The sequence below is a fragment of the Ciconia boyciana genome, chromosome 2 (genome assembly GCF_034638445.1).
Source record: "Ciconia boyciana chromosome 2, ASM3463844v1, whole genome shotgun sequence".
Classification (NCBI taxonomy): Eukaryota; Metazoa; Chordata; class Aves; order Ciconiiformes; family Ciconiidae; genus Ciconia; species Ciconia boyciana.
Window position 1 is genome coordinate 146836972 of NC_132935.1, and position 26204 is coordinate 146863175.

The 26204-nt window shown below is 35.8% G+C and overlaps 1 protein-coding gene across 3 annotated transcripts; it reads right to left on the reverse strand.

Moving 5' to 3' along the window:
* Positions 1-743: 743 nt before the first annotated feature.
* Positions 744-26190, reverse strand: NSUN6 (NOP2/Sun RNA methyltransferase 6). Of its 3 annotated transcripts, none has more exons than XM_072854409.1 (12): positions 26170-26190; positions 22655-22763; positions 21743-21898; positions 19983-20062; positions 18686-18795; positions 15755-15908; positions 14032-14113; positions 11486-11605; positions 9451-9595; positions 7435-7583; positions 6351-6476; positions 744-3408 (listed from the first exon to the last, which is right to left on the reverse strand). In XM_072854409.1, exons 2-12 carry the CDS (start codon positions 22727-22729, stop codon positions 3196-3198), a joined length of 1410 nt encoding a protein of 469 aa, XP_072710510.1. In that variant the 5' UTR covers positions 22730-22763; positions 26170-26190; the 3' UTR covers positions 744-3195. The 3 variants fall into 3 exon arrangements, with proteins under 3 accessions (XP_072710510.1, XP_072710511.1, XP_072710508.1); XM_072854410.1 differs by having other exon boundaries at positions 26166-26185; XM_072854407.1 differs by lacking the exon at positions 26170-26190 and adding an exon at positions 25591-26144.
* Positions 26191-26204: the final 14 nt, after the last annotated feature.

Consider the following 26204-nt stretch of genomic DNA (forward strand, 5'->3'; position numbering starts at 1 on the left):
TTTTATAACTTACCACCCTAGAGATGTGTTCCTACGCAGCCCCAAAAAAGATTTCTCTCAGATGTAATAGAGATTAAGCTGGTTCTTCTAACTCATCCGTGTTCTCTTTTCTTACTTTATTCTTACCACTTTTATCTATCAGGCTTACCTACACTGCACTGAATTGTAGCAGTACAAAATTGGATTTGCTCATAAATATTTTAGTCATGAACAATTAAACACACAAAGAAGGCTCTTTATATTTTAAACTACCCAATCCAAAGTAATTTCTTGTTGATCACCATCACCAGCCTATTTCTTACTGAAATATTCCCTTTCCATTAAAAAGCATATGAAATCCTATGATCTAAAAATTGGTGGACTCCATGACACTGAAACAGGAAAAAGCTGTATAATAATTTCATACTATACTGGGCTGCCTATTTTAATATCTTTATATTGACCAAGATAAATATTTAGATTTGGCACTACTACTAATCACTGTTTCTGCAAATAGAGAAAACTACTTTTCAGACTTTCTTAAAGACAGGATCTGATTGCATGCCTAATCTCTCTATTTTGTAGAGTTAATCTTTCGTTACAATGACAATAACTTTTTTTAATTTAATATATAAATATCTCGTACAGTATATATGTAAATAAATATATATTCAATTGTGCTTCAGCACCAAACGCTGAAGCATAATGATTCAGTGTATAAAGCATTCTTATCAGGAAAGTAATCCCATTATGTATTAAATATATATATATACACCATACATCAAAATTGTGACAATGAGAAAGTATGCCTGTACTTCTAGTTAAAGTCACAGTAAGATTGGAAAATAAAAAGAAAAAGGCATCCATCCAACTTTAGTCATCTAACTTCGCCAAGCCTGTAGTCAAAGGAAGGACGCTGGCTCCTTCAAGGGATGATTTGGAGCATCTTAATTGAGTTTCTGTTCTGAACTGCCCGATGGAGAAGTCTGTCCCCCCCACCACTCCCCAATTACCAACACAGAGAGGGGCCTAGGGGAAAGAGCTGAGGCTTATCCCTTTAATATGCTAAGTGTTCTTTTAATTCTAGCAGTTGACCTTTGCAGAAATGACTCTAGTAGTTAAAGTTCAGATATCAGTAACTTTTTTCAGGTGAAGTCTGGTCTGCAATTACACTGGAATCAAATAAAAGTCAGTTACTTTTTTTTTTTCCCCTCCCCCTAAGAAACTTCTCACATAAAATCAAGTGAGATCACCTTGAAAAGCCTGTTTATCATTCAAAACTAAAGAAATCTGGGGAAGTCTCAACCAATCTTCCACTAAAAATTCAGCAATCTTAATTCTTTCAAATTCAGCATTGCACAAATCCTGCTATTGAAACTGGAGGCAAAGTTCCTTACTTTATATGCATACGCAAATTTCAGTATATAGTCTATGTGTGCTGATTAATGTTTACAGAATTTATATATTCTGCAAAAAGAAAATGCTTTTTAACTAGCACTGAGTTAAAGATTTCAACATGTACTTACAATACAACTTGTTACCAAGTAATCATTTTAGCCATATTTAGACTAAAAAGACTGTAATTTATAGTATGAGCTTTCATGATTCTAAATAGGATATCTCACCTACTACTGATGAAACAAAATGACTTTAAACTTCTTTAGACATGTTGTGGTTAATGGCAAGGAGTGACCAACAAAAGTAGACAAGTAGTACACAAGAATTCCTTCCTCCTATCCTGCTAGGATAGCCCTTACAAAGGATGTACTAGTCAACCTTGGCAGAACAGAAGGGATATTTGTTTTATTTAAGAACAGTAGAAAACATACAGTATCAAAACATTTATAGCAAATGTAAGTAAACAACCAGACTACTGAGAAACAGAATTGTATAAATTGTTTTGATTGCAAGCAAATGCAAAAGCACTTCTGACAGTATAAAGACAAATTTTAAAAGAAGTATCGCTCTGTTTAATCCAACCAAATATTTATGTGTGTAAAAACAGACATTTTTCAGATAATGCTTTTAGAAACTGGAAATTGATGAGTGAGAGGAAGAAACCAAACACACACAGATGTCAGTTTACGTTTTTGAATTGTACTTACCTTTTCCCTCTAATTTTAGTGCTATTGTCAGTTCCAGCAGTACTGAGAAAAGAGAATACTGTTCAAACGGAGAACATCTCGAACTGAAGCAGAGTTTTCAAATACATCTAACACCTTTAAGAAATTTAGATTATTAAAACTTTGAGCAGTGTATTAAGGCAGTTCTCATTAGCATGCTTCCCCATATCAATTTTCATCTGATTTTAGCTGGTGGTGCTTTCTAACCAATAAAGAGTTAATATTCTTAGTTGTCTGAAAGGTGATTTGCAACATTTCTGATCGTATTATGCATTGTTTTCTGTCTTTTGATATATTAATCACATCTGTAGCCCCTTCTGTTGCAAATGTTTGATTTTAAAATTGTCACTTGTCAGCCAGTCCAATAGGCTATTTCAGAGCCAATACAGCTTATGCATGGGAAGTTTGATGTTGAAACAATATTTATTTACATTCCCAGAGTGAGATGGTTTAATATATTCATGCTGCTATAAAAGACATGCTACAAAGCCTAATCGTATTTTGTGTATATACTATGTGTACAGAGAATCTTGCTTGTATTAAAATAAAAGAGAAATGAGGTTCTAAGTATCAATTTATAAAACAGTTCTTTGTAAAGTGTTACAGTGTTTCGTGAAGCACTATTTAATGAAACATTAACTATTGGTAAACCTCCATTGAAACTACCTTTTCCAAAATTCATTATAATAGTTCCCATCTATTTTATTTATGTTTGTATTTCATAAAGTAGCTTACTTCCCCTCCCAGAGAAACCCTGTTCCTAGGCTTGCTGCACTAGGTAAGCGACTCACATGGGGAAAGATAGAACAGACAGCAGTATGAGTGAACATACTTGTCATTCATGCACTGACCTGCTGTAAATACAAAAGGAAATGGAGACTTAAAAATGATACTACCCTTCCCCCAGCCATGACTTTCTTTCTGCAACCTGTGGCTCTTTCCCAGCAGAACAGCTGGCAGATTTTATTGCTGCCATAGCAACCCTGCCGTCAGCCTGTTGGCTTGGCAACATTGCAGCAGTAAGAAACACTCTTCACGGCTGAACTGTTCTTAGACTCACAGAGGTATTTTTTCAGGTTGCATTCCTAAATGCTTATTTACTGTTCAATTTAATAAATTTTGCAATAAAAAATCCTATACAGTCCTTATTTGCCAGTGAAATCAGGTCATCTTCCCTGGAATCTTGCAAAGAATTAATATCCATTCCTTGCAACGTCACAGCAGATGGATCAAATCTCTGCAGCAGCTTCAACTGATCAAGCGACAGTCCAGCTCCCCTCATGCCTTCTCCTCCAATGTGAGGTTCCTTTTTAAGTAACAAAGAAAGAAAAGCAAATTATTGCATCGGTAAAGTTCTTAAGTGCCCTAAATGTATTCCACTGAGTATATGCAGAGCTGCCTAACTGTTAACGCGGACAAGCTGGTTTATATCATTCACACCAGGGGAGGATTTAGAAGTAATGTGGCCCTTCTTTTCTTGCCTTCATCTGGCCAATATGCTTACAAGCATGCATACAAGGTCCAAAGTCCTTTGAGGAGGTGGTGGTGCACCTAATCCACTTTACCCCAGTAGTTTAGAGCACTTATTGAGGACAGGTACACAGGTCTAAATCAATTCATTCCTCAAAGGACTGAAACATCACAAGAAAGCTGTTATCACCAGACAATAAGAAGGTCTAAAGGTTTTAGGCTGCCACTTTTAAATGATGCAGCGCTTCTGTGTACTGACTGATAGCTATGAGTTAAGTAAAAAATAGTGATTCCTTAGCCAGTTACTAATATACTCAGTAACAGTAGTAGAAATACCTGGATTCTTCACATTAAAAACTTCAACTGGAGAGACTGAAAGCCCCAATCCAGAATACTGCCTGAAGAGGCATAATTTTGGAAGATGATGCAGCAGAAAAATCTGAGCGTCAGATTTTCTACATCATGTAATTAGACTAACAGGTAAACGGGACTAGTGTTACCTGTGCATGTATATGAGGCAGAGAAAGAAAGAAAGGAACAGCTTCGGTATCTGAATTCAGGAGATGACATTTGGCATCAAAATTCTGAAGAGAAGGGCTTAAAATTACAGCCCTTTTCTCAGCATTTCTTGTGAGTAGCCTTGACTGCTTTTCATTTAATACACTGCTTCCTGGAAAAAATGTAATTCTTAGCTGGATTGTTCTTTCAATGTATTCAGTAAGGAGATAGAACAAAATGTGCAAAAGCTGGCATTGCAATATCGAAGTAGATCTCCTTTGTAAATCTAGTCTAGCATAGTCTAGAATGCAGCCTACAGCAGAGTATTTTTTGAGCTATCACACTTTGCTAACGCATGAGCTCACCCAGACAGCACAAGATGCGAGTTAGTTGCTTAACCACGTTCTGTGTGCTGTAAAGCTGGGCAGCCAAGAGGTTGCAGCCTGATTCTTCTCTTCCTTTCCCTCAGCAGGATTTCAGTTTTTTCCAGGTAAGAGACAAAAAGAGGTGTCCATTGCAAATTGAGAAAAAATAACATTCAAAGGGAGGCAGGGGTAGCGACTTGAAGTAATGTAATAGAAGGATGGAAAGGTCTAGGGAAAACAGTATTACACAGGGTCAAGCGGCTTGCTCAAAGACAGACCAATTTTTTCCTCTACCTTTTCCTTTTTTCTTCCAGTTAAGTTACTGCATTTAAGCTGATATACAGTATCTCCTGTGTAAACCCCTAAGAGGAAGTAAGTCTGCACAAAGGATCAGCTGCCATACAGTAAACTCCACCTACGAGATCAACACCTATGGCTCCATCTCCTGTTTTTTCCTTACCCAACACGATTCCAGAATCTGTTGCCAAACTGAGAAAGTGGGAGACAGTGGACTGGGTATATAAGGAGGTGTCCACTGAGAGACTAAAGAATATGGGAAATACATAAAGGAACATGAGGTAAGTCGACCCTAGACTCCCGTTTCCTGTTCATTGGAAAAGATCACCTTAGTTTACACTACTGGGGAACTGGTTATAAGATACTATAAACTATCTGTGGGTAAACAATTCTGTGTCATCTCATTTAAAATATACTATAAACAAAAGTTTAATTTTTACAGATATGGCATTTGTGTGTGAAAACTAGTGCTTTTTTCAAGACTGATATTACCAGGGAGAGAAAATCTATTAAACCAGAATTAATCTTGCATTTGAGTTAATAGGGCTTGTGTTTTGCTCTGTCATTCTATCGAGGACAATTTTTATGCTGTTTGGTAAAATGTATAATCTCAGTTGAAACAGCTGAACTGAAAAATTCCTAGTAAATGGATGGTGAGAAAGCAGGTGGAAAAACCCTGACATACAAATCTTTTAAAAAAAGCTTCAGCTCTGTTAAATCTTTACCAGCCTTCATATAATTTCTCATTGTACACCTATTGTATATATATTTTTAAATTTCAGTTAAAAGATGCATTTAAACTTCTTAAGATAGATAAAAGTCATCACAGAATGTGTAAGTAAGCAAGCTAAACAGGTATCAGAGTTAGACTTTTTCTCAAAGCCATGATGATAAACAACTAACCCACCCAACTCATCACATCAACAAAGAGGAAGAGAGATGCATACGGTCTGATGATAAACTCTCTCAAGGTACTAATAAATGTAACAGATATTTTTGAAATGTATGCAGTATAGATAAAAAATTCTAGTATCTCCCTATATATTACCTCCTCCCAGACATCTTAATGGTAGACATTGACTCCAAAAAAGACAAGGTACATTCTTGGGACAGTGAGGCTGAAATAAATTTGTTCCCTTATTCCTTTACATCATGCAAAAATAGCTCCCATACATATAAAATCCTCCTTCCTCAAAACACAAAGTTCTTTCCATTTATCTCCCATCCTTTATGCAAGTCTTCACTACTTCAGTGGCATTAATAAAAAATTTTTCACCTCTCCTGTGAATGTGCAAAAAAAGAGAATAAAATATATGCAAGAGAAATTTTAACCTGTCTGAACTATCTTTTGTCCCTGTTGTGTTTTAAATGACAATTGTACAAATCAAAACAACCACAGTACACAGTGTGAAACTACTTAAGGATCCCTAAATGAAGCTCAATTAAGCATGAAAATAGATTTAAAAGAGCCTCAGAAATCCTTGTGTTATTTCTATCCACAGCAGTTAAAACTGCCTCCAGTAAAAAAGAGATTTATTGATAGTAAATGTAGCATGTAACTTTACAGTGCCAAAACAAGCTCACTGGATTGTGTGAAGTACCCTGAAAATACTATTACCTGTGGCTGAAGCTGGAGGCATGGAAAAGTTTTCAGGGCCCAAGCAACTTGCTCCTCATTCTCAGAGAGTGTAATCGTACATGTACTGTATACTAAAACACCTCCTGGCTTCAGCAATTTCACTGCCTGCAGGGAGAAATAAACAATAGTTCAGCTTATTTTTAAATGCAAAACTTTCATATTAAGCAACATTAATCAAGAAACCATTAAGCTATAATATTAAAACTTAGCACTTAATTAAATTCAAACCTTTCTGTCTAAAATAGGCATTAGGATACTAATTCTTCTCAGGGAATACAGTAAAGGATCCCATGGATTAGAAAGATTCTTCTTTCCAAATCAGCGTTATAGCTCATGCAGTTTATTAATGCCATTGAGATGATTCACCTTGTAAGATTTGTTATTTGTACAGCTCTGCATATCCCAGACAGATTAGTTCTGTTTTCATCACCTGCTGCCAACCATGGATACACCATATTTTTCAGTGATATTAGATGTCAACTGTTTCCACCTATTTGGCATGGAAGCTGTATCTATGCTGCTTTTCAAGCTGTGGTTCACTTTGTATACATATAATTCAGATTTAGACAAGCGTCATGAAATCTTATCTTTCAGCATCAGCCCAAGCACACTCCTACTAGCAAGAAAAGTTGTAATATGGCCTCCTGGCTTTGTACTCCATCTCACATCCCATACAGTACCTCACAGCACCACTGCATGGGAGTTCTAGGCAGTGAGCTTATAAGAGTCTGTGCTGCTGCAGAGAAAAGACTTTAACCTGCTCCGTAACTTAGACCCTTGTGATTATTATAAATTAAAACTGATGAAACTGAAAGAATAAAAAACTACAACAAAGGTTTTTATTTACTATGGCTTACATATACCTTTCCCATGCTCCAATGAATTGACTTCACCTACCAACAGATATGGTGCAGCTAAGAGGTTAACTAAATCCTAACAGTATCTTCTTTACTTACCTGCTGAAAAGGCAGGGAAAATGAGGCACCATTTTTCAGTATGAAGTTTTATGCTGCAAAAGCATTTATGTTCACTTTAGCTTATCTACTCAATGACTAATACATACCACAGTGAAAAGCTTGCGCTGTAGTGGCTGATAAGAGGTCACTTCCTTTAAAGTCGAGGAATAAGCCATGTTTGGTCTCTGTCCCATCCCACTACATGGAGCATCAAGAAGAATTCGATCAAATGACTCTGGTAAGAATGGAGGTCCTTCTGTAAAAAGCAGTTAGTAATGTAAAATGTGGCTATTTCTTTCCTTGAGACTTCATCATAGATAAGGACAAGCTGTTACTGCTTCCTTGACATAAAACATTTATGTTCTATAGATAGTGTCTGCAAAAGTAATCTCAGCTAGAGACAAGTCTCAGCACTGCTGGTGGTAGACTTCACCTCCTAGAAAACTAAAGAGTTTTAGTTCTGTGAGCTCAAAAAATACATGATTCCTTTAGGCAATAATATTTTTTAACCTTAATTTAATAATTTGAAAGCAAAATGTAATAGTAATCGAACAAAAATGTTTAAATATGATTGATCAGAGGTGCTGGGTACAGAGTTGTACATATATGCTGTAATGAACCACAGTCAGCTCATAACTGAACCAAGTGTGCAAATCTTTACTGACAGAAGCCTGTAGTTAACCATTAAGACTGTCTTAAATAATAATAATTGGACTGTCTATATAATAACTATTTTGTGCGATGCATATATAACTGTAGAAAACAAAGCACTTCATAATAACATGAAATATTACAAGTTCTAATGCATGACACATGCTGTCCCCACAGCAGAACAATTCGGTAAACAAGGACTGTGAAGACAAGAACAATTTCTGAATATTACCTGGATAGATAAGCAAATATTTAACTTCTATATGCAGAGCCTATCCTTTCATCTGAATCCCACTGGCTCAAGAGCCCAAAAGTTTCTATCGCCTTAGTGCTAGAGAGACTCTTCAGCTCAGCATCACCAAGACAAAAGTGGCTCCATACGTGTATCTGTGAGTAACCAATGAGGAAGAGAGCCATATATATCCTTTACCTCCTTTTCTCCTTCTGTTCCTCAAATATTCAAGTTAGGTCACAAGTGAAAACAAGTGAGTGACTTCATACTACTGCTACCTAGCTTGTTCCAGCACTACAAAATGAGTCTATCTGATTTATCTACCTCTGATCCATTACTACAACATTCAGAATATGTCATGTCTTACTTGCAGGGATGTACAGAAAAGCCTTCATGATCTCTCAGTATTACAGTTAGCTCTTGTTCATCTGTGTTAAGTGCTACATACCACCTACAATATTTTGTGTTCATAGAAAGACTACTAAGAAAGTACCTTTATTCCTCCAAAGCAGGAATAACTGCAAGGCATAGGGATAAGGAAGGTGAATTATGCAACCTGATTCCTACTTAGGCTAACCAGTGCCTGGGATAAAATAGAGTGAGAAAGAACAGCATACTTTGCACAACAAACTAAAAATAATCAAGACAGCAGATACCATTTAAATGGTTCCATCATGGGAACAGAACCAGTATCATAAATACAGCACTCCAGAAAAGCAAATTAAATGAACTTAAAATAATACACTGTGCTTCTATAGAAATTTCCCCTGAACAGCTGAACAAACATCAATGAACTAAACCTTGCAGCACTCCTGGGAGTTAGGTATTAATAACCCCATTTTACAGATGAGGATTCTGAGGCAGAAAAGCCAAGCAATTCTGCAAAAATAATTTTTTTCTCAGACTAAGTCAAACAATTCAGAGTATGGGGTTAAACGTTATCATGAAAGAAGCTTTAAGGCTTCTTCAGTCTTTGATATTATCTGGAAAAGGAATGCATTTCCTTTGAGCATATTAGGTTGTGGTAAGGACAGATAGTTTGAGTTTTGTATTTGCTTCATGGAGAAGCTGATAATCACAAAAGAATAGAAAATAAAAGAGCATTCACAGTGCTGAAGCAACTTAGGTATCTGCCAAGATTTTAAGGACTTGTAGACCTGTGGCAGGTTTAATACTATTAGTGCAAAACTGGTTACTATTTTCTTCTAAAAGCTACTACTACCCCAGTGGTTTACATTACCTTGTTCATCCTCTCTCTTCTCAACTGAAAGTGCCTTTATTCCATCATAGCAAAAGGCCTTAATGCAATTCAGCTGTAGCAATTCAGCATTCTGCTTAATTTTTTTGACCTTGTTAGCTATCTTGTCCATGGCTATTACTTCACCCTGAAAAAAACCCGAAGTTTTTATAAAAAGCATAGGGATTAAATGGATGTGCAGTTCCTGATTTCCTCCCCTGGCCATGAGCAGTGTAATGAATGAAGCTTAGTTTTCCCTACAGAATTTTGTTGTTATTAAATCCACACTCCAGTAGTCCTTGTTCACCCATATTTTCCATGATACCCACATTAGGCTAGATACTGGTCTGAAGCTGTGTGCATTCTGACTGGCACTAGCTGTTTGGCACAGTCACTCCCTAAGGGACCCTATAATGTCTGACTTCTGGCAAGTGTTTTTTTTGTTTGTTTTGAACTGTTTTACTGGGCACTAAGTTAGGTAAAAATGTAATCATTTGAAAGAGGGTAGGAGTCTCAAATACATGGTAAAATTGGTCAACAGGTTTTAAATTTGCATGGAGATGGTAGGAAACATGATCACATAAAGCTCAGTCCTGAGGAAATGAGGCCCACAGCCACACCTCTGGCTTGCTCAGACTCATAACATACTGTTATACTTGCAGTAGTTGTCACTCAAGATACTTTGGGAAATACTGTAAATACTAGAATTTACTAATATATTTTTCCATATCTTAAATAAAAATTATATACTCAGAAAAGGAAAACCAATTCAGATAAATTTCAACATCTGTATTCTTAATCTTTACCACTTCAGCTGGAGGTAAGCACAATCAAAATATCTAAAATTACTAAGGAAAAAAACAGTTATGCAAAGTTATACAAAATGTACATACACAGATGGAAAAAGTATAGATGTAAATTAATCCACGTCAGAAATAGATGTTTTTACAGACTTCCTTTCTTTATCACACTAAAATTCTTTACTGGTAGCTTTATAAATCTATCTAATAAATGTCTAATGACTGTCTAATGCAAGTTTAATGCATATTTGCAAACTTTCCATACTGAGGGAAGAAACATTTCAACAAGCAAACCATCACAGAAATGAATATGTCTTTTCTAAATACATTCACATCATTGCCCACTTCCCATAACTTCCCATTAACGCACAGACAATCGTTGAAGTACCGCATAACATTAACTGCAGGATTTCTAAATAATCTGATATATTCTAATACCCCTATTCCAATGAAAATAATAATGCCTTACAAAATTTTTAGAGGAAACATTGCACATTTTTCCCCTCTCTGCTAGAAAAGAGTAACCTCCATTTCTGTCTTTCATTTTGTGTATAGCAATTTAATATATGCAAATTGTTATTTCTAGATCTACATTCCTTTTGGCTTGTGTGTTATTTTCCTTTGTCTTTCTCTAAATATTTTTTTTGTTTCTTCTCATACTGTTACTTTCTCATGAGACATTTTTGGTTTTGTGACCTTCTACCTTAGAATGACAAATTCAGACTAGAAATTCAGTCTAATATCATATCTGTACTGTATAATTGATAGTTTTTACTGAGAAGAAAGTTAATTGCATTAGGAACATTTTAACATTTTAACATTTTTTGTACAGAGTTGTGCATTCTTTTGGCACACAGTAGTAACCCCTGATTTCCATGTATTCTCAGTTTCATGAATCCAGCATATTCCTGCCTAACTTTGCCTTGCATGTTACGAATTCTTCCATTACAAATAAATCAGTAACATTTAAAAAGTGAAATCAAACATATTTCAACAGGTCAATTTGCAGCAAATAAGGTTTTAAAAGTGGTGGTGACTATTGGATAAAGATAGTCTGTGCCCATTTCAGTAACTCTGATGTGTAGCAAAATATGCTGGTAAGCAGAATGTTCAAATATTAATTGTTTGCTGTTGTAAATTATCTGTGCATTCTGACAGCTAAGTGAAGTGAGCTGTGCAAATGAACAGTGGTCAGACTTTCTTCACTGAGACAGAAAATGCTCAATGCCTTCTCTTACCTGGTCACGCATTAATGTTGCAAGATGGGTTGTTTTTCCTCCAGGTGCAGCACACATATCCAAAATTCTCTCTCCTGGTTGAGGGTTTAAAATATGGCTCACAACCACAGAAGGCAAGTTCTATCATAAAAACAAATATGGGAGAATTCAAACCTTATGTCCTGTATGAAGTCCTGCATTAAGGAATGACAAACTCGTTGAAACAAAAATTCATTCAGCAGTGAAGATACCTATGATATTCCTGTCGGTTCCTTAACAGAAAATTAACTATTGGGATTATATAAAAGAGACAGTATAGGTCAGAACTTTCCTGTGGCTCCTTTTTTATTTAAAGCTATATATGAGTATCTATGATTGAAGTTTAAGGGTTCACGACTACGGAGACTACAGTGCTAAAAGTCAAAATAAAATAAGCCAATACTATCACAGACACAGAGCAGCTCTGTATATTACAAATATTTTATATTGACCTCTTTATTGGAACATTTACTATATGAACATACTGGGGTAGTATAGTAGCAAACAGTAAGATCAATAGGTAGGAGTTTAAACTTGCTGAATTAAGGTACCAAGAAGCTGAACTGTGCTATTAATTGTATAAACAGAACAGATACTTTGAAGAGAAATAATATACAGTAATTGTGCACACTATTGCATCTTACACAATACAGAAATATTCTGAAAGATTCTCTTCTAACTTGGTTCAACACAAAGGTATAAAAACCTTTTAAAGTTGTCTTTACTACATGTTGTCTTTGGTTAGCACGGTTACAAGTTCCATGCCACAGTGTTCAAAAAAATGAACAATAATTCATCTTACACATAATGAATTCAAGTTAAAAAAGCTGGGCTCAAAGGGTTGTGATCAGTGGCACAAAGCCCAGCGGGAGGCCAGTCAACAGTGGTGTACCCCAGGGATGGACACTGGCGCCAATGTTGTCTAACGTCTTCCTTAGGGACCTGGATAATAGAACAGAGCGCACCCTAAGCAAGTTTACAGAGGATACAAAACTGGAAAGAGTGGTTGATAAACTGGAAGGTTGTGCTGCCATTCAGCGGGACCTTGACAGGCTGGAGAAATGGAGAAACAGAAATCTCATGAAGCTCAACAAACAGGAATGCTAACTCCTGCACCTGGTGCACCCCATGCACCAATACAGGCTGGGGCTGACTGGCTGGAAGGCAGCTTTGCAGAGAAGGCCCTGGGGATCCTGGTGGACAAGAGGTTGAATATGATCTAAATTCTCATGTGCACCGGTCTCTTAAATAACCTGTCTCTAACAATTCTGTTCCTTGAAAGCAAGTACTCTGATAAGCTGAATCAGGGAAGAAAAGGCCTCTCCTTTACCGCAGGCCATGAGACAAGATACTGCTTGATAAACTAGCCTTTGCCCACACCAGAAGACAGCATTGAAGCTGATTTTAAAATATTAAGATCAATTACAAACAGAATATATGCATAGAAATAACTCATCTGCTCGACTGGCTCTTCTGACAAAAGAAATAGTGACTAAGACAATTCACTGTAATAAAGGACTTACCTTACTGTCTGAGTGATAGTTATACAAAATCAAATGAGGAGATAACTTAGAATTTCAGACAATATCTCTGAACAAGGGTTTATTTGAGATAAAATTTACATTTGCTTTAAAGATTAAAATAACTTTTTTTTGAAGGCTGGACCACTGATTTTGTATTAAACCCTGCTTCTAAATCATCATATTTATATAAAAAAATACAATACCATTGTTGGCACACTAATTGTCTTAGAAATCTAATTGAGGTGTTCACCTTATCTTTTTATGCCAGCAAACTGAAATCAAGAATTTTACCTGATCTAAGAAAACTAGAAAGTTCCATGATTTCATCATGCTATGTTTCAACATAGCACAGGAGGCCAATTGTCATGTCTGAGTATTGCTTTTAATTAGTTTTATTGTGGGGAAAAGGAGTATAGGTATCACAAATATTAAAGATGCAAAAGGAAAAGCTAGCTTGAAATAAGTTCTTAAATTTACAATAAAAACTACACAAAAATTTGTCATTCTTCGGAAGCTGTGCAGTTTTATGGTAAGAGGTAGTGCTACTGTAAGGTTTTTCATGGTTATTTTGTTCAGGTCGATTTTTTTCATTACGGCTAAAAAGATATGGATTTTCTCTTCAACTTAAAGTCAACCTAATATTTGGAGATTTTCCTGATTATCTACAGAAGGATGTACCCTGAAAGAGGCTCATATTTCAGAGTTCATAGGCAGATTCCAAAAACTAAAAGTTCTATGCAGAGTATCTGTGCAAAAAGAATTTCTAAGTTTTTAATTTAATATCTCTTAAGTCACTTTGAAGTCCCTTAACATATCTCAGACACAGTATGATTAAACCACCTACATGTAGATACTGACTTCATTCTAAATGCTTTGTTTTCTTTAAATCCAAAGAGTGAATCTGGTGCCACAATACACAATGAATATATAAAGTATTAATGTGTGCTTAGAGGATATTCATTATTCTGCAAATAGTACAGACTTTTATATTTGTAACAAACATACCTGTAAAAACAAATGGCTAGGGAGCACATTGTCAAACGAAGGACTAAGGTAGACTCGCTCTATCATTCTTATGCCCATCCCACTGAAAAAATGAAAAAAAAAAAAATTAACTACTCAAATTTATAATTTTTAACAGTATTCAATTAAAATCGTTATGCTTACAAATAGAAACTTGAAACAATAATCTTACAAAAATGAAAGCACTTACAAATCAACTAAGAAAAATACTTTTACAATTTTATAATCTGATATTCTCTAAAATTACATCCTAAAGTTGGGTAAACCATAACAAAAAATGTACTACATTATAAATTGGATCGATCTGTAAAAACTGCATAAAGCAAATTTATCTTTTTTGTACACAAGACAAACTGAGATCGAATCCAAGCCTTCATAATGTAAAGAAATGCATAAAAAACAGATTTAAGTATGTTAATTTCAATCCGTAACTGCTTTTGGCTAACCATGTATGCACTAGGGCACTGGCATATGATTTCCTACTTAGATCTTCCTCCATCTTTCTAGCCTGTCTGAGATGTCAGTCAAATAACTAAAGAAATTCTATTTCAAAAGCCTTACAGAACACTAATTTACCTGCAAAGCAAAGGTTTGAACTTAGAAGCAACATAAAAGTTTTAAATATGGATGAAGTTCTGACACAAATTTAATTAAGACAAATGTATAATGAAAGGACAACAATAAAGAGAAAAACAAGAAAAAACAATACTGAGCCTGAAAACAATAGATTACTGAAGATAACGAGAATGAGTATTATTTTGCATATGCACTGCACAGTCCGACAAGAAGGAAGGATATGAGAAAGCAAACTTGCAGACACCAGATTTAGTGTTACATACTGCCATTCCACGTCATTAACTCAACAGGTATATCCTACCACTACTTCTAGTATATTTAAGCTCTAATAAAACAGAGATCCTTTGACAATGTAATCTTTTTTACTAGATCTTTTGTAGTTTGTTCTCAGGATGTAAAGCCTCAGTCATTAATTTGATGTCCGTGTTCTTCTACACTGCTTTTCATATGTGTTTTAGATGACAGAAGAGGAACAAACCACATGCTTTGGCAACAAAGTAGAAAAGCAAGTAATCTTGAAATAGATAACTACCTTGGCAAATGCTATAAAATTTTTTAAGATATCTAACCTTATGTTCTGATCCCTGCCCCACCAACAAAAGCCCCTACAAATATTTTCAGGAGATGGAGAAATCGACAAGGCTGTATTTCTGTTCCATCCAAATAGAAAAGTGGTACAGAACAATTTACCAAAATTCAATTTTGCCACAGTGAGAATGTTTGTCACTTCTGTTTGTTCTATATCATTGAAGTCATATGCTAAACATAAATTCTGAAAAGGCTCCCATTTATTTCCTCCTACCTCTCAAGTAAACTGGTATCTGGATACCACTATGAAACTAAATGTTGAGTCCACTAATACTTACTGTAGTACTTTAATCATAATTGCCATCACATTGCCGCTACCTTAGTCGTGAAGTTACAGAAGACAGCAGGAGGCACAATTCTATTATATTCCCAGAAGCTAACGCTTCCCAAAAAATACTGGAAATCCCAACATGCAACACAGGTCTCAGTCAAAGCCATCTTGTGGTTTCACATAGGTTACAGAACATTTCAAATTGCCTCCCCATCTTCCTCCTTCCCTTTGCAAAGTTGTAGATGTAGACTGCAGTTACTACGGACTTACTTCAATGGGCCACTTGAACTAAAGATGTCACTGCGACTCAGTTCTGAAATCCCATTTCCAAGGAAAACTTTGACTCCTTCAAATTCTTTGGCTCCTCTTTTACATTTCCCTTCAATATCTGAATACACTGAGACCAGATCTCCAGCTTTCACAACTGCGCAAAAAACGGAAATTTTGAGATTAGTATTACACTTCACAAGACAGTAGTGACCAAATAACCTAGGATTTTCAGTAGACTACTTACTTCAACTCCTATATCATAGGAAAATTTAAACTTTCTTAATGTAATCAAAGAAAAAGATTAACTGATATTAGGCTTGAAAGTGTACATGGTGAACGATGGCTACCAAATGACTAGAGCTACTGAGACACAAGGTTACAAATCAGAGAGCATGTCTCGTTTTTTAAGAGGCTTGACAAATCTACACTTTATTTATTTTATCACCGCATGGTCACCCATTAGTTTTAAGCACACTCTTCAGGATTCAGACCTCTGTGTGCGCTCCAAGCATGCAAGTACATCAAACAACACTGGTTCATGCTTACTGTACAAAGACAATAATACTAAATTTGTCTAATGACCTCTCAATAGCTAGGTAGAACATAGCTATAGCTGCTTTTTCTCTAACTATTGCTTTCATACAAGTGATTATATATTCCCGTTGAAACAATTTTTCTGGTGTGGCTCTCTTCCCTATAAGGCAACTGCTATTCTCGATAATCCTCTACAGGAGTTTTGCATCTCCAATTAAAACCCTCCAGATCAGTAAATATACACCAAACTCCAGAACTGTACTCCTAGGGACTTAAACTTTCTGAGCTAGAACAAAAATAGATGGAAAAGGGGGATGGTTTAGGTGACTTTGCAGAACACTGAGCAAGCTCTATGCACTGACTGGCTGAAAAATATGCTTAAAAATAAAGGCCTCCACTGACAGCAATAAACAATTTTCCAAAATTACATTTCTGACACGTCTGACTGGCTGGAGCAACCAGAAGATATGACAAGTAAGACTAATGACAGTTCAGCTTCCCAAGAATTCTTTTAATTGTATTTAGGAATCTTTTTTCCATTTTCACGTTGCTGCCTGAATATGCACAAATGCCCCGGCATTCTTAAATGGTAGTATCTGTTGGGTAGCCACTAAACATTTCTTTTTTGCATAGCTTCTTTTTACACAATGTGACACAAAACATTATGTGATAGCCTACTGTTATTGTCTGCTTAAATTTCACTGAACAAAAACTTGCAGCAATTTAACTCTACCATCAAGCATATTTGCCAACAATTTTTTGCAGTATTCAAACATAAAGGATTTTATTTCATTCTCTGCTGACAATCGTCCTTTCAAAATGCATTAGTACTGTGTACAGTTCTTAAGCTTTTTGTAGCTTATATTGGCATTCCATAAACATAAAGCTTAGAGTCTGATTAGTTAAATTAAACTCAAAGCCCCCCGATAATTAGTTTACCCTCATTTGGGTTGCAAGTTCAGTGATTAAATATGTGTTCTTTCTGTACTCTTTTTTTCCCTAGTTAGACCATCTGTGCTTAAGACAGCCTTATTATATTTGGCCTCAAGTGGGTAACATGCCCTTTTATTTTATTTTCCCATCTTCAATTCCCCTGAAGTGTTCCTAAAGTTTTATAGTATCTTTTCTTTTCTTTGAATTGATGTTGCATGCATAATTACATGAGGCAATTATGATAAATCACTAGTTGACGCAAAGAGGGATTTGAATATTTATGAGGTTGCCTAAATAAGCAGTTTCAACAACTGCTACGGCAATATACTTATTTCATTATCAAGTCCCAGATTGAAAAACATTCCTGTTCAGTGAATTGGACTTAAGCACATGCTTAAAACTTCTTGAAGGTTTTTTCCTGAAAGGGAATGAAGTTAAGTGGCTAGATGAATGCTTTCCTGACTCACTTTGTTTAATAATAAGAACCATGATGATTAGTATATCACACTGTGTGTATATCACACAGTATATCACACAGATTCTATTCTCATCACAATAGAATAATGAGGCGAATCATGCAAAATTATACTGGTTTCACATAAAGTTAATTTGACCTTTAAATAAAAAATAAATAGGCTGCTGAAGACTAAGCATGTATATGTAGATTTTTTTATCTTGTCTCACAGGCATGGAAACAAAAATTTCCATTTCTTAAGAATCTGACATTAAAATTGAAGATTTTTCTCATCAACAGAAAAAACCCTTTTTACTTGATCTCTCATACACAAACAATATCAAATGAATCGCCAATGGATTAAAAAAAGAAAATCCATTTTTTTAGATCTGTAACTTGGAATCTGACAGGACCACGAAGGCAAGTGCCTTTGTGACTGAATGAAGGAATAACATGTCTGGAAATACTATCTATTAAATAATCAACATACATCCAGTTACCATCCAGATGTATCTGTTGTGGCATTGCTTTTATTCTTTTTTTTTTTTTTTTTTGACAAGACTGGAAAGCAGTAAACTTCTGCGAGTTTATTCTACTGAACATCCATATTAAAAGTTACAGTATTCAGTAGTAAAAAACTTCCTAAAAAGCTAGGTTTTACTTTGAACATCCTCCTTAAAAAGGTTTTTCAAATGAAGACAAGAAACTGAAATCCTTGAGAACTAATACTTCAGCTAGGAATTACATATGGAAAAAGGAACTTAAAACAGGCCAGGTGAGAAATAATTACATATAATTTATTACAAGTATAATGCAAAAATAGTGAAAATATCCCCAAAAAGCCAGAAAAACTTAAAAAATGTATTTACCATAAATTCAACTATAAGATTAATTTCAGCTGTGAAGAGAAAAAAAAATTAATGTCACTCTTTATCGGAAATTGTCATCAAAGGGTGACATTTCTTCCATCCTCTTTACAACTTAACTGGGTGTATTTAGAGAACTCTTACATCTTGAGGTAGATATGATTCCAGGGACGTAAACATGTGCTCCTCGAAGTACTGCATATCCACAGTGGGCTCCAACAATGACTTCAGATGCATGTTTTTTTAAATCTCGCCTAAAAATACAAAATGTAGTTCAGTTTAAAAAGAAAAAAAAGTATACTGAAAAAAACCAAATACCCCCCAAGTAAACTCTAGCTCATAAATACTGATTTTGTCACAATATAATAGAAAACAAACAGTTAACTATCATGTATTACATTTAAAAGATTTATTTTAGTCCCAGAGGATTCAAAGGAAAGAGCCAAGAAGGAAACCAGTCCTCAAAATAAAGCAGATTCTGACACATTCTGCCATTATTATGAACCTGACACAGGAATACAATTAAATTATACTGGGATGGAGAAATAATCCTCTATCCCTTCTTAGGCAGATGATTGTAAAGTGATTTTTTATGTTTAACAACTGTTAAGTACTTCTATAATAAATGTCTAACCAGGTGAAGGAACTTTGCCAGTAGGAACTGTGAAGAAGATAGTTACTCAAACTTATTAGAGTGTAAAAAAATTTGAATATAAAAAGAACAGAAAGTTCAGAAAAAGATGCTACAAAAGAGAATTAAATGAATGAATGAAGAATAAATAAAAGCATTAAATGGTATTTTAGGGTGTACAGCATTTACAAACTAGTACTGCTTGTTACCAATCTCTACCTAATCATGATATAAACTGAATCTTAACTTCATTATGAACAAGATACTTTAAATAAAATGTCCATCAGTGAATTCATTAAAACAATGAAGAAACTCCATAGGGGCAGACACAGATGCAACACGGGCAATATCCAATCATATCTTAAGAATGATGAACGAATAGTCATTTTGTAGGGGATAAAATTGATTCAGGAATCCTCTCAGCATTATTGATCCAGTCTACCTAAGTCTTGCTCTGGACTTGATTCCAGTGGAAGAAAACCCTGCCTGTATTTAACTATAGTTCTATATTCCACCACAAAAGTTTAGTTCTTCTGTCTGCCACCTACCTGGCTTTCCAGAGACGATGTACTTATGTTACATTTTCCCTATAAAAAGTTAATCTCATAAACAAGGAGAGAACTCTATGTTTTCTTACATCTTTTAAGAACTAAAACTCTGACTTGATTAGGATATGGACTGTCCACTAGGTCTTAATATAAATGACGTTGTACTTCATTTATTTTGAGTTAGCTATCATAACTGTTTAACAAATCTGTAAGTAAAATATATGTTACGACATTTTAAGGCTAAAGACTGAAAATTTCAAACCTGGGTCCAATGACAGGAATTAACAAGATGTCCTGGAGTTTCGGGTGCTGAAGAACTGGAACACATAGTCCTTTAAATTGCTGTTTCATTAAAAAACATAATTATTAAGCAATACTAACAAACCTAATATTTAAGTACTTAATTTAAGTACTTAATGGAAAAACTATTTTTCCATTCACAATTTATAGCTGTAGAGTACAAAAAAACAAATATAGTGAAAAGAGTTAGGAGAGGTAGGGAAATAGTGTGTAAGGAGACACTCCATATTAAAAATAATGGTGTAAAACACTAAACATTTAATAAATTGAGAAACAAGGCCACAAAGGGATTCACTGAGAACTGACTGCGGGGAGTGGGACAGTGTTATGACACTCATAACCCTACCACTATTTTTTGCTTTCTGCTGGAAGAAGGTTGTGTCAAGTTGTCATCAGATCACAGTAACACCACCAGAGAAGCTTAGGTCTAATCTGTGTTATCTTTTTGATGTTATTAATTATAAACCACTGTTTAACTCTACTCATGGATTGCCTATTTTACTTAATATGCCAGGTTGGTAATACTTTTTATTTTTCTTTTCAGCTTAACTTTGATTGGGTACTGAGAGCTGAGTTATGCATATAGTTGAAAAAAAATGACAGCTTGCCATTTTAAAACTGTTCCTGGACGTTAAAAAGACGATGTCTTCTCGCCTGAGCCTTCTAAAATAAAACCTTAAAACATGCAAAACCATAAATTAGTTTGCATCTGATTAATAAGTATTTTCTCTTAAGAAAGAACACGATCCATGAGCATAATTTTGTTAAAAACTGTTATGTAGTTTCCTTTTGTAATATAACCACAATTCAAAATACAAAATGTTTATGAAAAGCCAGTCTTAATTCAGTTTTCAGCAAAGCTTTTTCCCTTGAAGCAAAATATCATACTGCAATACCCCATTTCCAGATTTCTACAATCAAGCTAAAATTAGCATAACTCATTACCACTCCAGCCAGCAGAATACTGTCAACTGCCTCTGCATCACAGAAATGTCTTGGCTCCTGTCATGCAATAGCTCCCTGTACACCCACTAGCATTAATAATTTACGTAAAGAAGAACTGGATCTTTTTAGACAGAGTGAAGATCTAGGATAGAGTTTCAAAATAATCTACTTCTTAAACATAATGGCTTACATGTTATCAGATAAATAAATTTTTAAGGTAAGTAAAAATCCAGAAAATTATATAAAGATTAAAAACAGGTTAAAAAAAGAAAATACAGCAGCTGCAGTGCATCACTCTGGCTCCAGTTTCTAAAACATACAGATTTTCTCACTTTCCTAAACAGTTTGTGCAATGAGACATACAGCCATTCTCCTTTAATCTTAAATAAAAATGTTCTAAACATGCTGAATGCAGCATATTGAACTACAGTTTTTATCTCTTTCTACCATCTTCTCTGGACTTACAATGCCTTTACAGTACTTACTACAGTAGTACCCCAATCCTATCTAAGGTCTGGATCTGCCATATGAAAAAGAGTTGGTTGTCTTTTCCCTCTTTTATTGCCTTTCTTGGACATATTAGATGAGGAATACTGCTAGTCAATGAATTTTCATTTAACATTTAAAGCTGACAAGAAATCAGTATGACTGCATAATGTTAATACTAGTGGACATGTATTAAGTTAAGGAATAGTGTCCAGTAATGAAAAGCTCTCATAATCAGGCAAAAGATGAAATATCCTGTTACTTTTGCTGTAACAAAGAAATTGCACAAACCTTCTGGATCTCTTCAAACAGCAATTTTTTCACATGTTCCACTGAGGCCAAGTGGGTATTAACTCTAACAGTTGTGAAACCTGGTGGATGAGATAGATGACTTAACAGAGATTGGTATTTACTCTCCGCCTCCTGTATACCTAAAGCAGTGATAAGCTGAAAGTGAAAGAAGATATTTTATATTAAAGAGATTCACACAGCAGCGTCTTGCTCAGTGCAAAAAAAGCACTGAATAAACATTCTGTAGAAATGGAGGAATATGGTTATGTGGTGTGCAATAGTGAGGAATGTCTGTGTCTGGAGACCTAATTCCAATGAAAACCTCATAAATTTATTGAAAAGGACTTGTTGGAAAAACAGTCGTATTAGCAAGATTATTGTAAACAGGTACAGATCATTGCCGCAGCAAGTACCAAAAGTAACTGCTAGCAAGCTCTGTGATACAGTAAAAAGAACAGTCCTAAGGAGATGGAAGAGTAGATTCAAAACTATGAATTAGTAACTCTTATCCTGATACACAAAAACGTCATTTTTGTGCCTTTGACATTAGGAATTCATAGATTGTCTATAGTATTTTTGGTTCTACACTGGGGTAAGGGAGTATTTCTTGTCAACATTATGTGGTTAATAAGTGGTTAATTTTCTCTGTGATCATTTTTCAGTGGGATCAAAATCCCAAAATCTCACATTTATGCTAAGTTTAGTTTAAATATTTTTATGTTACTTTGAGCCAACAGGCGTAAAAAAATAATATTATATTTTAAATAGAACTATATATAAAAATCTGTGTCTAATGTAAAGACAATACCTTATTGTAAGGTATTAAAGTCACACAAAATATTAAATCAAAAGAACATTAAGTGTTCAGTTAGTGAATATTTGTTGATGATTAGTAGCATCTGTTTCACATACCTCATTATTTCTGAACACTTTGGTGAGATACTCTTCAACTTCACGTTGGAAAGAGATTTTGGGGAAAAAAGACATCTTCCTTTAGTTTTTAAAATCTGCTGGTAAAGAACTGAAATAAACAAAATATTTTCTTAGCAGTTTTTATCATATTCTATAAGTTTATAAATGTAATGTAAGATGTACCCACAAACTAAGCTGCAGTTTCTGATTCTTCTGGTTTAACAATGCAATTTTACTGCACTCAAAATTCCAAATATTGCTCAGGATATGACTGTAACACTACTGTTAATTACATTTCAGAGTATGTTCATTAACATGTTTAGCATTTGTAATCACCTTACAATGAGGCTACTGGTTTCCTTGCTGTCATATCCTTCCCAGCCATACCTTCCAAGGCTACTGTATCAGTGTTTGAAACATGAAGAAGGTGTCACCACCTCTAAATTCTGTCCCGCTAAAGCTCCCCTAGCTATCCTTGGGGAGAACTTGCTGTTTAGTCCTAGAATTCACTCACAAAGGCTCCTCACAGAATTTAGCTTTGACTCTTCTAAGTCCCATCTTTGAAATCCTTATTCTATTACATCATCATATCTGTTCATTTTTAGACATAATCTTCTAATTTTTCCCTGTCAGATTTCATTTTTCTCAAGCTTAACTTCTTAGGCTTCCTCCATAGTTCAAACTACCCAAACTTCATAACAGGAGGACATGTGCATGACTGTGGACAATGATTTTTATTTTTTCCATACATGCTTAAAAAATTAAAGAAGGACTATAAGTAACAATTTTCTCTTGAGTCTGTTTAATTCACAGTAGGAATAGTGAAGCATTAATGCAACAGAAGCTCTGCTGATCCTTACTGAAAATCTTCAAGCTGCCTGGTGAAAGATTACATAGTTAAAAGGTACAGGAAATTTACAGATGTTACTCTAAGTCCTTCTGCAAAGTCCCTATTGCAATTTTATTCTTTGTCATTATTCTCTGTTTATCTTTCTCTGTAGGTAATAAAATACAGTTATCGTCCCAAATTGTATCTGCCCACCCCTATATTGCCTGTATTTTGAAAGATTATACACACTTCAGTCTGAAATGAGACTTCCTAAAAATTTAATAGTTTGTTTACACCAACTTAAATGGAGGGAAAGTGAGAACACCCCACCGTCAGTGAGGTTTATTCCATCCATAACAAGGAAATTTGAATACTAAAATACTATATTTTCATTGTATTAAACATACTTGGAGAAAATACTGGGAAAGTTTGGTATTCATTCTATTTGAATAAGAGGCTATTTGTCACTTTTATCATACAAAACCCTTCAAAAATCTAACAAATCTAACAAAAAGAATCTAACAAAAAGCCCAAAACAATTTACCTTGATATTTCTACTAAATCTAATAGTACTACAACAGTTCATATTACAACTGAAATTACCAAAGTTCAGTTTTAACATTTCAGACAATGTGACATATCATGCCTCTGAGCTGTTGTCCTAGGATGCCTACATTACGGGGGGGGGTCACCAAAAAAACCCCCATATGGCTCACATTCGGAAAGTTTTTTTCTTCAGAAGCATAATAAACTAGCATTTTAAAAAATCCCACACTTGTGAATTTTTCAAAGAATTGGAATCCTGAAAAGAATTAAGCAGGCATTTGAAAACTGGTAGAAATATGTGTTATTTATGAGCCCTACAAGTGACTTTGGTATTAACAGTATGAAGGTATCTTTTTAGGACATTAAATGGGTATTTTATGATAAGTGCAGAATCCCACAGAATGACTGAGGTCATCTCACAATTACAGTTACTTCTTCATGGAAAACCAACCACTGATCTGACAGCATGTTGGCAACAGGACTTGTTTCTACCTCATTTTTAAAATGTTACTGAGTGCTACCATGAAACATGAGCCAGTAGGTGGTCAAAACCAAAACCTCTTGGTCAAAAACAATGTGCACAAGGGATAGAACTGCAATGAAGTTCCCTAAATGTGTTATAAAAGGGAAGCTAGTCCCATGATACAAATTAACAAGACAACTATGTCAACAAATAATTGTGGTTTGAAATTTCATACCAAAATAGAAAAGTTATAATGTGTTAGAAACCACTATCCTTCTAAACAGGATGGCAAGTATATTACAATGCCTGCAACATAATGAGGGCCAACAGAAAAACAAGAATAAAACCAAGGAGATTTCACTTCTCCCTGTGTAGACAGGGTAGACATCACACAGAAGCATGATGCCACATTTGTGCTTTTAACCACAGTTAATGAACACTTTAGGAAGTCAAGGGACACGTAACAGGAGAAGTTAAGACTTGACCCTGGCTAGTTCATAGGGCCTGGTACGAAATGTTACTGCAGAAGAACTGCTCTGTCACAGCAATTATAAGGCATGTGGACTCAACACATGCATTCAAATGACAAATACAAGAAACCCACTATCATTGTGCTTAGTTCAGGGAGAAGAACAACACACAAATGAAAAGCAATTCCTCGGTTAAAGAGAGAAGTCAAAAGAATAAAACCATTGTAAGCAGCCTAGAAATTTTAAAACCACACAACTGGAGGTTCAGAGCACACCCACACAACCTGTGGCTTCAGCGCTCTAGGTATGCCCTTTCAGTGCCCATTATCTCAGAAAAGATACAATGTAACTTAGAAAGGTTCAGGGAAAAGTGATAACCTATAGATAGGAAATGGCTTTCAAATAAGGAGAGACTAAATAGTTTGTAGTCTTCTAGGCTGGGGAACATAGGTGAGGGGGAATAGGATAAAAGCTTATAAATTCAGACACGGCAGGAAGAAAGGCTGATGAGGGAGACTGCCTAGTGCCTCTTCAAATATAAGAGTTAGACATCAAACAGAACTAGCAGGAGGCAGGTTTGAAACCAAAGAGAGGTATTTTTTTCCCCCAGACCCGCTGTGCAGTATACCTTGCCCCAGGAAAGGCTTGATGGACTTCAGAAGAGAGCCCTTGAGGGAGCATCACCCCCTGTTCACCATCTCCTTACGGATTTCCCTGTGCCTCTGTTGGGAGATGCTGCGGGGGACACAATGCTGGACCAGGGCTTCGATTTAACTACGCACATAAGCACTGCGAACCGTCAAACGTAGCCAGCACCAGAGATGCCGAGCAAAATTTAACTTTCAAACCTCCCTTCCCCACCCCTTCCCACACGAGGAAAAAGTCAGTCGGCTCACTGCTGTGGGGAGCGGAATTTAGGGCTCCCTCCCTTATTCCCCCATCCGCCCCGTTATTGAAAACACCAACTGTGGGAGGGGCACAGCTCTTCGCTGCCTCCCTGAAGCCCTCAAGCCAGGCCCAGGGGTACCCGCCGCCGCCACCGCCACCACTGTCCCCTCAGCGCCGGTCGACACTGAGGGAGACATAGGCCCGGCCCAGCCCGGCCCCGGGACGCCACGAGAAGGGCGGAGCAGGCAGGCGCCGGGCCACCCTCCACCCTCCCGCGGCGGCGCGCAGACCTCCCGCACGCCGCCAGACCCTCACCTACCGCCGCGCCCCAGGCCAGTCCCGCCTCCTCCGGGG